Source organism: Rhincodon typus, chromosome 13 (assembly GCF_021869965.1).
Source record: "Rhincodon typus isolate 14 chromosome 13, sRhiTyp1.1, whole genome shotgun sequence".
NCBI classification, from domain to species: Eukaryota; Metazoa; Chordata; class Chondrichthyes; order Orectolobiformes; family Rhincodontidae; genus Rhincodon; species Rhincodon typus.
This window is the reverse complement of record NC_063344.1, coordinates 41,265,732-41,280,149: the sequence shown is the minus strand read 5'-3', so window position 1 is coordinate 41,280,149 and position 14,418 is coordinate 41,265,732. Positions and strand designations below refer to the sequence as shown.

The 14,418-nt window shown below is 40.3% G+C and overlaps 1 protein-coding gene across 4 annotated transcripts in view; it reads right to left on the bottom strand.

The window, feature by feature from the left end:
- The window catches only part of kcnab1a (potassium voltage-gated channel subfamily A regulatory beta subunit 1a), a 277,910-nt gene that overhangs the window by 47,447 nt on the left and 216,045 nt on the right, over positions 1–14,418 (bottom strand). For all 4 annotated transcript variants that reach the window (XM_048604191.1, XM_048604193.1, XM_048604192.1 and 1 more), the window contains exon 6: positions 11,389–11,433. In XM_048604191.1, the coding sequence (XP_048460148.1) occupies positions 11,389–11,433 (45 nt within the window). The remainder of the gene's footprint in view (positions 1–11,388; positions 11,434–14,418) is intronic.

Sequence of the window (14,418 nt, the reverse complement as noted above, 5' to 3'; positions counted from 1 at the left end):
AATGCAGTAGCTGACTCCTAAACTCAAGGCCGGAGATGACCTCCCTCAAAGAGGGGAGTTTAGTCAGTTTCCAACAGGCTCCAGATGGAGCATCATACAGCAAGGAAATGGCAGTGACCAGCTCTGCCATTCAAATTGGATCTCTTGCCAACTGATCACAGATTGGCTGCTGTTTATTTTCAGCATTTTCTGTTTATGATCACAGGCTGTCACCAATGCTGGCCAGATTTCCTAGTTCACCCTCTCCTGCTGTAAAGAGGGAAATGAAGAGGAACATGCAGTTTGAAAAGAGGTTTGAACCAATATCATGAATAGTGAAGACATTTGCAAAAACACAGCCAACTTTAGATGAAGTCAATAAAACCATAGCTGAAAATTTGTACACTATGTGAACTGGTCACATTACATTGTGTGATTCGTTTCTTTAAATGTACATTATGTATCTCCTCACTGGAAGTATTTTCTTCTGCTTCAGAAAGTGTCAAAGATATATTAAAAATGCAAAAAACATTTCCACAACTTTTTGAAATTCTTGCCATACAAGCAAGCATATTTGGCTTTCCTAATTGTTGAGATGAACTTATGGGGCTACACTATCTTGCTACAGGATCCTCTTGGTTATACGAGAACATGTCTATTGGTACCCTGCTGAAACCATGCTGAAATGTTTGGGCTGCTAAGGAGAGAAAAATGATGGCAAGTGGGTGTGAGCATGATCTCTGGCACATTATGGGTTCTGCTTGACCCAAGGTCAAAAACCCATGTCACTACCCAAAAAGTGTTGGGGATGGTTTGGTCAGGCTCCTTTAAGATCCCTTATCTTGATTATGCACTGGTCAGCTTCCTGATCCAGAATTAATATAAATTAATTTATATCCTGGAATCAAAATAAACTTGCAGGGTTCTTCTGAAATCTGGGTTGCTGGCTTGACCCCATTGGTGGAACCCATATCCACCTTGGAAGAGGCTGGATTGACTTCCTTTATTCATTCAGTACTGTTGCACTGGATCCTGCAGAAGCTTGAGATTGAGGAACATCTAGAATTGGGAGTTTCCACCCTAGTTCCACCTCTGCCTTAATTTGTTTTGTAAGTGATGCCAGAGAATCTGAGTCTTGCAAGAGATTGACATGATCCCAAAACTGGTACAGAGCCAGTAAAATTAGAATCATGGAGAGAGATCAATGATAGTCCTAAAAGAATTTCAGCAGTCTATATCCTTGAGTCATACAGACTATGAAAATATCAATTCAGATTCTTGGTATGCGCAGATCTATCTGATGTCAGTAGAGGAAGTGGTAATGGTACTGCAAATGATCTCCTGGAAGGGGTAGTCAATTGGGCTCCCATTCTAATCACCGTTCTTGGATGGTAGCATTCTCATCGATGTTTAATCAGGTGGAAAAGGACAGACTCGCTTGTAATTTTCTTTGGAATGGGATGTCTCTTGGGACTCAATATCCAAACTTCAAAGATATACTACTTGATGATTGTTGCCCGTGAAGTTCCCTCCAAGAGAGAACAGCACAGAGAATATAAAAAGGTTTTGTTTTGAAGGAGGTGTCATATGTCAACATTAATGCATTTATGCCTTTACGTCTTATGTCTTTCTTCACTGTTGACATAGTACTACAATCTGTTTTAATTGTAGTTTGAAGCTTTTCAATTTTATCCAAAGAAATGTTTGTGCAGGAAGTTTAAAATTTCACACAATCTTTCAAATATTGTTCCCACTGCACTTATATTCATGCTGAACTTTTGGGGATATGTCTCCTCTGGCACCATTTGGAATTTAATAAGAAGACATAGTATTGCTAATTGTAAATGCTTATCACAAAAGGTTTTATAATTGAGAGTTTTAATTTGAAAAATGCTACAATAATGTTGATTTAATTTACTTCATACCTAATAGATCACGCAGATTGTTACTTCCAAGATACCATTGCAGTCAATCTCTCATCTTCAAAGAGACACCATTTTCGCCTCATAGAGGCACCTTCTCCTTGTTAGTTCCCAGTCTTGGCACTAGATGAATTCCGCCTGTCTAAATGCCCTGGCTTCATAGTATCTCTAGTCCCTCTAATACTAGTTAGGGTATGAGGGTATTAGAGGTGAGCACTATTACGGTTTCAATGAAAACCATTAATTTTTTAAAAATATAAACCAAAATTTTCAATTACTAACTGGAAGAAATTATGCCACAAAGTTTCATGTTGTAAATAAGAACTTTTACAGTACAAGGTTTAAAAATCGCAAGTACTTCTAACTTAATGCTATCTTTGGTAAACTTGAATTATTTAAGGCCAAAAACCCTTGAAAAAAACCTTCCTGTTCTGTCTTAATTTCACCAAATTTTCTCCATATTTTTCAGGTTCTGCAAGGTTCTTTCATTTCCCCTGGGGGATGGTCTTAGGATTTTTCTCAATACTCCTGCTATTTCTGAGGTATCAGATTCATTAGGATCTTTCCATTAGCATTCAGCCAGACAAACTTCTAATTCTTTTTAAGCACTTCACAATTCTGGACACCCCAAACTCAAACATGGGTTTCATGGCCTTCTTGCTTAGTAGTTTACAGAACTGGCAGATTTCTCCCCCTGTTCATCATAAAAATGCTTTCAGTCTCTTCTGTGAGAAAACACACAAATAAACCCATTTTTTGTTTTAAAAGAACACCCGACGAGCCTACTTCTATAGCAACTTAGCATTCTTGGGCTGGTTCCCAACAGAACTATAAATTAATTTATTTTTTACCATCAAAATCATCCTTCGATTTGGTTACTCATATGAATAATATATACATTTATATATATCTTTAATGATCTTAATGGCACTCTTTCCAGACTTGCTCATTCCACTAAGAAACCCCCTTATTTGCAATGGTGCTTTCAGTTTCTTTCATCTGGAGCTACATGAATAATTTAAATCAGAGCTAGGAAGAGAACTCATAGGCCCCTATTTCTGGACTACTTATTCCATCCTTCCATGGCCTGCAATCTCACCCACCTTTTATAATCATAGAGTCATAGAACTGTACAGCATGGAAATAAACCCTTCGGTCCAATTCGTCCATGATGTCCTAAATTAATCTAGTCTTATTTGCCAACATTCGGCCCTTATCCATCTAAACCCTTCCTATTCATATACCAATTCATTACCACTTCCTTTGGCAGCTCATTCCAAACACACACCACCCTCTGTGTAAAAATGTTGCCCCTTAGGTCTATTTTAAATCTTTCCCCTCTCACCTTAAACCCACGCCCTCTAGTTGTGGACTCCACTACCCTGGGGAAAACACCATGGCTATTCACCCTATCAATGCCCCTCATGATTTTTTAAACTTTTATAAGGTCACCCCTCAGCCTCTGACGCTCCACTGAAAATAGTCCCAGGCTATTCAGCCTCTCCCTATAGCTCAAACCCTCCAACCCTTGCAATATCCTTGTAAATCTTTTATGAACCTTTTCAAGTTGCACAACATGCTTCCTATAGCAGGGAGATCAGAATTGAACCCAGTATTCCAAAAGTGGCCTGACTAATGTCCTGTATAGCCACAACATGACCTTCCAACTCCTACACTCAAAGCACTGACCAATAAAGACAAGCATACCAAACGCCTTCTTCACCATCCTATTTACCTGCAGCTCTACTTTCAAGGAACTATGAACCTGCAATCGAAGGTCTCTTTGTTTAGCAATACTCCCCAGGACCTTACCATTGCTGTGAAGTTGGGTAGCGTGTTTGTGGATTGGAAGGCAGAATGTTAGAATTTGGTGTTTGTAAAATTTTAAGGGGGAGAAACAGTGTGTGGTCCCTTAAAAAGATTATGTGCATTTTCTGTGCTTAGAGATTTAAAAAGGATGTCTGTGAGCAGCTTGAAGGTTTGCAAGTACACAGAAAGCACCTGAATTGAAACATTTGTATCAAAAGGCCGTACAGTTAGCAGGCCAAGCAGTTCTGTTTTGTTAAACAGACAGCAAGTCTTGAATTTAGCCTTTCAATTTGAATCAGGCACTTAGATACCAAAAAGCAATTAAACTTAAATCTGATGGTTTTGACAACATAGGATCAATTCTAAGAAGTGGATACGTCATCAAGGTTATAAAAGGAGGGGACAGTTAGAGAAAGACAAGAGAGTTAACTGCCATCTGCCACAGTTAACAGTTCTCAGCCCTCAAGAGAATCACTGGCTCTCAGTCTCCTCTATATCTTAGAGAAAGCACCATCTAAATCAAAGGTACCAACAGCACAAATAGATTGTATTCCTGACAGAAGACAGGAGAAGGCGTTCCTGATAGCCGATTCAATGGAGAAGGCACAGAACATTCCGGTAGACACATAACCTGGCTGTAATTTCGAGAGACTAAATTTTTTAAATTTTATACAAGTGGGACTTACACTTATTGGAACACGATACCATTACAACCTTGTTTTATTTGGGAATATATAGTAATTAGAATGGATTTTCTAAGGATCTTGAGTAGATCTGTAGCTCGGGTTGTAGATGATGTGGTTGGTTGGCTCGCCGAGCTGGTTCATTACCTCGCAGATGTTTCATTACTCTGCTGGCTAACATCATCAGTGCAGCCTCCGATGAAGTGCTGTTGTGTTTTCCTGCCTGGTATTTAAACTCTGGGGTCCGTTGGATTTGATTACCTCATTTCCGGTTCTTCCTTCACAGTGGTGTATATATAGGATTTAGTTCTATGTGTTTGTTGATGCCTTCTTGGTGAAGAACCAGGCCTCTAGGAACTCCCATATTTGTCTCTGTTTGGCCTGTCCTAGGATCCTGGTGTTGTCCGAATCGAACTGGTGGTTCTCCTTGTCTGTGTGAATGGGTTGAGTGAGTATTGGTCATGTCTTTTTGTTGCTAGTTGGTGTTCATGTACCCTTGTGGCCAATTTTCTTCCTGTCTGTCCGATGTAATGTTTGTCGCAGTCCTTGCACGGGATTTTGTATATTACGTTGGTTCTGTCCATAGTGGGTAAGGGGTCTTTGGTTCGAGTTAGCAGTTGGCGTAGTGTTGACGTGGATTTGCGTGCTACTCTGATGCCCAATGGTCAGAGGAGTTTTGTGGTCAGTTCGGATTTGTTCTTGATGTATGGTAGTGTGATGAGTGTGTTAGGGCATGCAGTATCTTCCTGTTGTTGCTCGTGTGATAGGCATTGTTTTTCGAGTATCCGTTGTCCTTAAATATTTGGTGGAGGTACTCTTCTTCTTTTTGGTGTAGTTCTGGGTTGCTACAGTGTGGTGTCGCTCATTTAAGTAGTGATTTCACACAACTTCGTTTGTAGGTGTTGGGGTGGTTACTGTTGAAATTCAGTACTCGGTCAATGTATGTTGCTTTTCTGTGTACCTTCATCAGGAATTCCCTGTTGGTCCTGGGAGCTGTTCATTCTTTCCCTCTTCCCTGGTGAATTTGATGCCGGTGAGAGTGTTGTTTATTAGTTGGTGTGTCTCCTCTAGTTTGGTCCATTTGATCATGATGAAAGTGTCGTCCACATATCAGATCCATAGTTTTGGTTGGATTTGTGGGAGGGCCATGCTTTCGAGTCTCTGCATCACCGCTTCTGCTATTAGTCTGGAGATTGGTGAACCCATGGGTATCCCATTGATCTGTTCGTAGATTTGGCCATTAAAGGTAAACTGGGTCATGAGGCATAGGTCCAGTAGTTTCAGCATGTTGTCTGTGGAGATGGTGTCACTCAGGTCTCGTTCTTTCAGTAGTGTTGCTCTTATCAGTGGTACGTCTATCGATGTGAATAGGGCAGTAACGTCAAATGATGCCATGGTCTCGTCATCGTCTACTCTTGTGTCCTTCAGGGGTTTGAGAAACTCCTGGGCTCAGTGAATTGAGTGGGGTGACTTGCTGATAAAGTGCTTTATTCTTTGTTGTAACTCCTTGGCTCATCTATGTGTTGGTGTGCCTGGGAGGGAGACTATGGGTCTGAGGGGTACTTCTGGTTTGTGTACCTTTGGGAGGCAGTAGAATTGGAGGGGGGTGTTTGTCCCTTCTGGTTACATTTTTAGATAGTCCGTTTTGTTGATTTGTCTGGTCTGTTTAAGTCTCTTTAGAGTGTAGATTATTTTATTACCCAGTTGTGGTGTCGGGTCTATCTGCACCTGCCGTATGTGTCCGTGTCTGCTAGTAGTGTTTGTGCTTTAGTGAGGTAGTCCCGTTTGTTTAGTATTACTGTCATGTGTCCTTTGTCCACTTGTAGTATTATGATGTTTCTGTCTTTTTTCAGTCCTTCTAAGGCCTTCCCTTCTGGTGTATTCAGTGTCAAGTTCACTCCTTCTGGTCAGTTTCGGGACCACTGTCTGTCTTATGGCTTGTTGTGTTTCCTCATTGATGCTGTTGGTCTTCAGTGTGGCTTCTAATGTGGCTAGGAACTCTGTCCTGTTCGCATCTCTGGGATTTATTCGGTTTGTTAGTAGCTTAGTTAATTTGCTCACTGTTAGAGTTAGATAAATAAATTGTTACTTGATTGTAAAGCTAGTGTCTGGGCTTTATTTTATTTAGCCACTAGAAGTTGCTGAAAGGCAGGTTACACTACTTTTCACACTCCTCTTACAGATTATAGGGTGAGGTGCTCCTCTTTGGGCGTTCCTATTTCTCAAAGAGGAGTCAACCTCAGCTTTATAACACCATTAAGTGTATATGTTTAAACCTCATCAACTTCTGTTGAGTATTTTTGCAATGCACTTTCAGTCCTACCAAATAAAATAGTGCAGTACAGAAGGACGCTATTAAATCCATCAGTCTTCACCAGTTCTTTTGAAGAGGAAGTTGGTCAGTCCCACCACTGCCTCCTCCACGTGTTCTTTACATTTTTATATCTCTAAGTGTTTATCCATTTCTTTTGAATATTAATTTGAATATGTATTCACCGCCATATCATGGAGAAAGTGCATTCCAAATTCTAGATACTTTTGACATAAAAAAATCTTTCCTCATGTTTCCTCGGGCTCTTCTGCCTATCAACTTAAATGAAATTAAATCTGGGCCTTCTGATTAGAATAAATATAAATTGTTTCCAATGCTATCTAAACTCTTCATAATGGTATACAACTCCATCAAATCCCCTCAGGTTTCTTGCCTCTAAACAGAGCAACCTTAGCTTTACAGAAACCTCTAAAGCCTCTCAAGAGAACAACCTTAGTAATCCTTCATCCTTGTAGCTGTTATAATAATTAGCTTCTGAACCATCCACAAAGCTTTCACATTATTCTACTGGCCAGAATTGAAAATCATAGTCACGGTAAGATTGAACTGATTTATGTAGGTTTAGTATTTTCTTTGAGACTCCACACCTCTATTTATCAAGCCCATCAAAAGCATAAGTTTCAGTACGATATACTTTGCCAACACACTTCTGTCAGACAATTGCACACAACATGGTTGTTCATAGTCTGAAACCAGCTCTGCTTCTTTGAACTTGGCCCTTTGTAATATCCAGACAGTAATATCCAGCAAACTTGAACCTCACAAGCAGTGCAAACACTAACTCCGTGCACAAATAAAAATATGCAGATTTCACATTGGCATATTCGATTGGCATATGACTCTGTTTAACTCCTGGTAAAAACAACAAAACTTTCCAGTAAATTATCCCCAACTAATTCATCTAAAATAAAGGTGACTTTTATCCACACAAGCGAATTACACTTTTTGTTGAGGGATAAATGATTTCTCATTTCACATTAAAACTTATCAATGCCCAAATCATAGGAAAGCAAAGTTCTGCACATAGTGGAAATCTTAAATATAAGCAGAAACTCCTGGGACTACTCAGTAGGTCAGGCAGCAGTGAAACAAAAATGAGTCAACGCCTCAGATACGTTCTGAGGAAGGGTCACCGGACCCGAAACGTAAACTCTGTTTTCTCCTCCACAGATGCTGCCAGACCTGCTGAGCTTTTCCAGCAACTTTGTTTTTGTGCCTCAGATACACAATCTTCATTACTTCTGATGAAGGGTCAGTGACCTCTGTCTCTCTCTGTGCAGATGCTGACAGACATGCTGAGCATTTCCAACACTTCCTATTTCTATTGAGTAAAAAGAACCTCTTTTGCCAGTCCTCCATTCATTCAAGAAGAAACCTAGCAGCTACCTGAGACCAGGTATATTAAACATACATTTCAAATAAAGTAAGGTATGAAGAAAGGATTAAAATAATTGCTGAGCAAAATAAAACAATGTCGACGAAATAAATTTCAGTAATTTAAGAAAATAACTAATTAAAAAAATGACTACTAAAATGTTTCAAAGAACAGAACTAACTAATAACACCACTTCTGACTTGTCACTTAAAAACTAGAAGTGGAGAGGTCACTCAAAGAAAGATGGAAAGAAATAGGGCTGAACTGAGGAGCTGTGTTTGACGAACATTAATCCTGCGTTCAGTCTGGTTCTGCATACCCCAGGTGAGCCCTCGGTAGAAGTCATGCCAAAGTGGGGCTGACGTGAGCTCAGGGTTTTCCTCTTCTGTTAGACTCAGAAGACATTTGAGATCTGGGATTATTTTGGGTATTTGATTCCTGTTAAGATTCTGGTTGCTTGAAACATTTTCTACTTGAATGGCAACATTGAACAACAAGCTTTAAGAAAAATGTGGTTGGATTTTTTTATTCCCTCCCTCCTTTAAACAGCATCTGTTTACAATAACCTTTTGTTTCAGAGCTTCTTCTCCTATTTTCTACACAGATACCTACACAACTACAGCATTTTAAAGCCTGATAATATATTATTATAATACAATATCATAAGGCTTCCATTCTTAGAATTAAACCAAATCTTCATAAATGACTTTTAAATGATGAAACAATCCTTCTCTTTCAATTTCTTTCCATCATTGCAACTTTTTTGGAATTTCAACCTGATTTTTTGCCCCTTCAGCAATTCCAAGCTGATAATTTTTTTTTCAATTTCGTTCCTCCAATAAATTGAGCCATAAATGAGATTTTGTGGCTTTCTTGGGTGAGTGGGGTTGTGGATGTGATTGAGGTAGAAGAGCCCATGAAACTTCTATGTACATTTCATTTGTGTCATTTTAGTGTCAGCCCCAGACAGCCGCAGCACTGCATCCTCTCCAGCTGAGCTGCTTGTGAGCCCTGCACACAAGAGGGAACTGGCCGAAGCCCAGATACAGGGAAAGGAGAGTGTATGGACCATCTGTAGAGTAGATCTCCCTGAAGTGGGCAATTAGAATGCTTTGTCCAAGAGCTCTGTCAAATCACCCACCCACAAAGGGTGGGTTTCAAAATTGGAACAGTGCTGGCTATGGATATGGCTAGGTGCCACCTACTCAAAGGGGCTCTGCTACTGATGAATGAAAGACTAAGAGTTGAGATGCAGCATGGGGTTGTGAACCTCTTGAAGACATGCACCACGAGGGAACAAAATAATTTTACTGTTGACGGCTCTTCTTGAGGATTACATTTTGGTTTATGAGGGCTCCTTCGTCATTCTTACTGACTAATTTTGTAGGTGATGTAGCCATGTAGTATCAAAACCTTCTGTAGTTGTGTTGCTATATGAATTATTTGGTCTCAATAAAAACAGAATGAGAAAAAAAACTATATCCTCAATTAAACATAAAGCCACAATACTAAGCAAAGCATTAATTTTCTAGACACTACATTATTTAAGTTGGCACAGGACAACAGGCATAAGTTAGTAACATAACATTTTTCAAAATAACTGACACACATTTCTGCACAAAAAAAGCCATCACTCCAAACACTTCCTCTGCACACTGTTGAGGTCACACCTAATGCATTTCCATTCCACTTGCACAAAGTTAAAATGCTTTAATGAGGTAGTCATTATTTTATTTACTGCACCCCAGACTTCAGTCCCAGATTTAAATTTAACAACTTACATACATGGCATGATGTTCCCTTTTCTTTAAAGTGTGGGGGTGAGTGTGTTTGGTGGCTGTTTACACAACAGTTGAGAATGATATGACCTATTGTACTAACGAGCTCAGTAAGATTTGACAGACAGAGCAGAGGAGAGTTTCTGAGCCTATCAAAGGCCATTACACTGGCACCTTGACTCACCAGAAGCTGCTAACCAATCCGATGCTGGCAACTTCTAGGTCCCAAAGACCACCAGTTGAGAACTACTCTTTGAGGAATTTAGCATGGAGAATTGTTTACCTTCTTGTAATAGGTTGGAGAGAGGGGTCATGGGTGGCTAAGGCAAGGGCAAGGTGTGGCCTTCAGAAAACACTCCATTATCCATGCCTCAAATTTCCCCCAGATTGCAGCAGTTACAGCCCCAATAAATTAGGAAGCTATATGTTTGCAACAGCACTAATGAGTGGAAGAAACAGGGATTGGAAGAAGATAAGCGACCCATTAATCCAGAGGGCTGAGAAATGAATTGTTCAGAAGCTGTTTTGAAGAGATCAATGATTGTGAGGCATTATTCTGATGTACAGTCAGTGGTGATGCTTGCCATGGAAATAGCTGTATCAATGGGGACACAAGAGGAGTCCCTTCCACCCAACTGTAAAACAGTGCAGGAATAGAACGCTCCATGCATTACCCCTCCAAAAAGGTGTCAGGTCAGGAGAAATCTGATAACAAGGTAATGTGCATAACTACCAACCAGATTGATGGTTTTCAGACAGACAGCTAGTACTAATTTAATCAACATTTTTAAGAATCAGACAATTTCACGGGGCTCCTACGATTCAATTGAACTATTTCACATTGATCAGGAGGAATGGTAACAGAAATGTTGACAAGGACCAGCTTTTTTTAAACAGTCCTCTCTAATGCTACCATATGGGGTAGATTCAGGGTTGTATCCAAACTCCATTGCCCAATAAATGAATGAAAGGCAGGGAGAGTAGTTTAACCATAAAGATTTACTTTAATTATTAAAAGCTGCAGCAAATCCAGTACAACTGCCCAACTCTCAATCCTGTATTTGTCAGAGAGCACGTCATAGAAACAGTAGAATTAGCATTTGAATCATCGGAAGAATGAGGGGAAGCTGCAATGATGAGATGAGGATGTCATTTGTGTGTTTGAAATTGCTGATTTCATTTACAAAAGTTTATTAAAGAAAGTGATTAGAAAAAACCATGCATGATTACATAGAGATCTGACATTTACAGATTGCAGAAATATCAATACGGATCATGATTGAATAAGGAAATTTCTTTTAACATGACTTAGTCATCCACTAAATTGGTTTGCTGAAACCTGAAGGGAGTCCATTAGTTAAATAGTTAACAGTCTCTGTTCACTCTAATAAAATCAATTAGATAGAGCAAAATTAATTAAAATTTACTTCTGAATCAAAATTGCTTGTCTTTTTGTTTCATCAACTGTTATTCATTGATCTACTTTTATACAATTTTAATGGGAACTCACTTTCCTCCCCAGTATAGCTTCGTTGTTATCACCAAGCTTGATCGTCTGAAAGAGAAACACAAGAATATTTCAATCATGTGCATAACAAAAGGAACCCAAAATCTGCTTTTTTCTCCACTTACATGGAGTGCTAGTACAATTGCTATCAATTTGGATTTGCCATAGATACCTTATCAGATACAATGATATCGCTCAAACTCATTGACAGATTGTGAATGATATTTTGAGTTCTGACTTGCACAGCTCAATACAGGGAGTCTACCACTGCCAAGCTTGACAATTACAATGCTCCTCCCCTTTCCTCTCCTCTCCTTCCTCCTCTTCCCCCTTTCCTCAATCTCCATCCTTCCCTCATCTTCTTCTCCCTGACTTCCCCTCCCCTTTATCCACTCCTCCTCCTCACCTCTCCCTCTATCTCCTCTTTCCCCATATCTCCCTCCTGTTCCTCACCTCCTCCTTCCCCCATCACTCCTCCTGCCCCTCTGATTCATGGGGCACAGGTCACTGTTGAGTTAAGGAGCTGATACTTCATCCACAAGGTAGTGGGCAGAATGGCCAAGCCCCAATGGTAGACTGAAGTTGACAGCCAGTGGAATAAGTGGAATAACATGGGAGAGCTGCTGAACTCCATCTGGACCAGAGTGGCTAATCACCCGTACCCAGACAAAACCCAGCAGCTCCCTCATACTTCTTGACTGGCCATGAGCAGAAACCCTGGGACATTTGTTAGCATTGCAGAGACTGCGGCAGCTATGAACAAATGATGGCTTCAGCAGGAAGCCTGGAGTCTAGTGAGCAAAAGCCCGCAGATTCCACTTATCCTACAAGAGACTTTGAAATAGTCTGTCATAGGAATTCTTTAAACATTTCACTTACAGATTTTTTAAAAAATTATTCACTTTGGGATGTGGACATCACTGGCTGGCCAGCATTTATTGCCCATCTCTAGTTGTCCTTGAGAAGGTGATGATGAGCTTCCTTCTTGAACCACTGCAGTCCATGTGCTGTGGGTTGACCCACAATGCCCTTATGGAGGGAATTCCAGGATTTAGACGTAGTGACGGTGAAGGAACGGCGATATATTTCCAAGTAGGATGGTGAGTAGCTTGGACAGGAACTTGGAGGTGGTGGTGTTCCAATGTATCTGCTGTCCTTGTCCTTCTAGTCAGTAGTGATTGGAGGTTTAGAAAGTACTGTACCTCATGGTAAGCAAAAATATCTTTTCCATACTATCTGGATGTCCTTTTGCTCAGCCCTGTGCTCACATTATCATTTACTCTCAGTCTCATTAACATAAATATTAACTTATGCCCATACACAGTCCATGTCAAACATGATGCCATGGAAACCCACCCCTTGAGAAAATTGAATATTAGACTGTCTGCTTTGTTACATTGGCCTCAAGTAAGTTCTCGAAGTTGTAATTGAGCAGCCAATAGTATGGGGTGAAGGGGATGACTGGTCATCATGACTTCTCTTTGTTCCACATGAAGGACTTTTTTGGCTGAATGACACACTTTCCAGACAATTCTGTCGTTTCTTAGTCATTTCCCATAATCTAGCCATTGTAATCTGATCATTTAACTGAAACGATTATTTGAAACCTCAATGACTGTACTCTGTTCTGAAAAAGGCAGCCAAAGCAGCCTACACATTCAATGGAGCCAATTTTCAACCTCCAGTTGTTACTTCTCATATATAAAATGGGAACTAATGATTGTAAATCATGGTAAGAGGACACATCAGCCCACGTCAATGCCAAGGCACATATTATGCAGTTTATGATTACAAATCTGCATAAATATTCAAACGATATGATGTATTTTTGCAATTTATTTGCAATTTCAGGTTCAGATAAATAAAAAGAGTGCACTGCCTCTGGGGTGTCGACCTAATGGACCCAAGAAAAATGCTGCAGAATTCATTTTTCACTGACCTCAGACCTAACTATGTTTTGTATTGATGAAAGAAAATGCTTTATCTGACCTGCTCATTTGGTAAAAACTCTATTCCCCTTCAACCTATCTTTCTTTTAGGAGTTTACATTTTTGAATGTTATCTGTTCCTTCTGAAAACTAAGTGTATTACACCCACTCGGTGTCTGCTGTGTGCCTTCCCCGAGGGGCACTGGCATGATCGAAGATATTGGCATGCAGAAGGTTATCAGCTTGATTCCAAGTTCTACCTCTCCATGGCGTCATGCACTAAAATATTGAGTGCTGTGCCACCTACTCAGGCCATCTGCTTACAAGCTTTACATAACTACTCCTCATGAACTACGAATGAACCTCCATTACAGGAGCTTTATTGAAAAGTCATTCTAGTTATTAAAATGCAAGCTATAAAATATTGGCTGAGAACTTCCAGTATCCAGATAGTCAGAGATTGGAGGTACCTTGGAGGATGCAAATTGGGAGCTCTCAGAAAGCCCAATGCCCCAAAAGTGTAAACCTCTAATGTGCAATTACCTGGCATCAGAGAATAATCCCAACTCTGCCTCATAGTCAGAGACTTTAGAAGTCTTTGATTTACTTACCTTAAAGCTTAACTAGGAATGATTAGAGGGGTTAAAATCTGCTGAAATCCTGGGATAACTATAAACCTGAAATCCCTGACTTCCAAATGTACCCCCCAATCACACAGATTGAATCCCATGAACATGACTTCACCCATGCCTCCATACCTATATGACTGGCCCTCTATGCAACCACAAACACTGCACTTCAGCCCACAGAGCTGGTACCCTTCCCAGACACTGGACACTTGTTGTCATCTCCTGCCCACCCAGATAGCTGGCAACCCACCTCTGGACACACATCCCTGACACAAATCCCTCCCAACCCACAGACACTGGCCGCAATACCCTTGGATACCTAACATGACTGCCGGACAACTGAATACTCAGCTCCCTGCCAGACTATTTCTCCTAGATACCCACATTCCTCACTCAACTGATCCAATCTCCTCTTCTGATTCCTGAATCACACTTCCCTCTTACGCATTTTCCTGCTACCTTACCCCACCACTCAA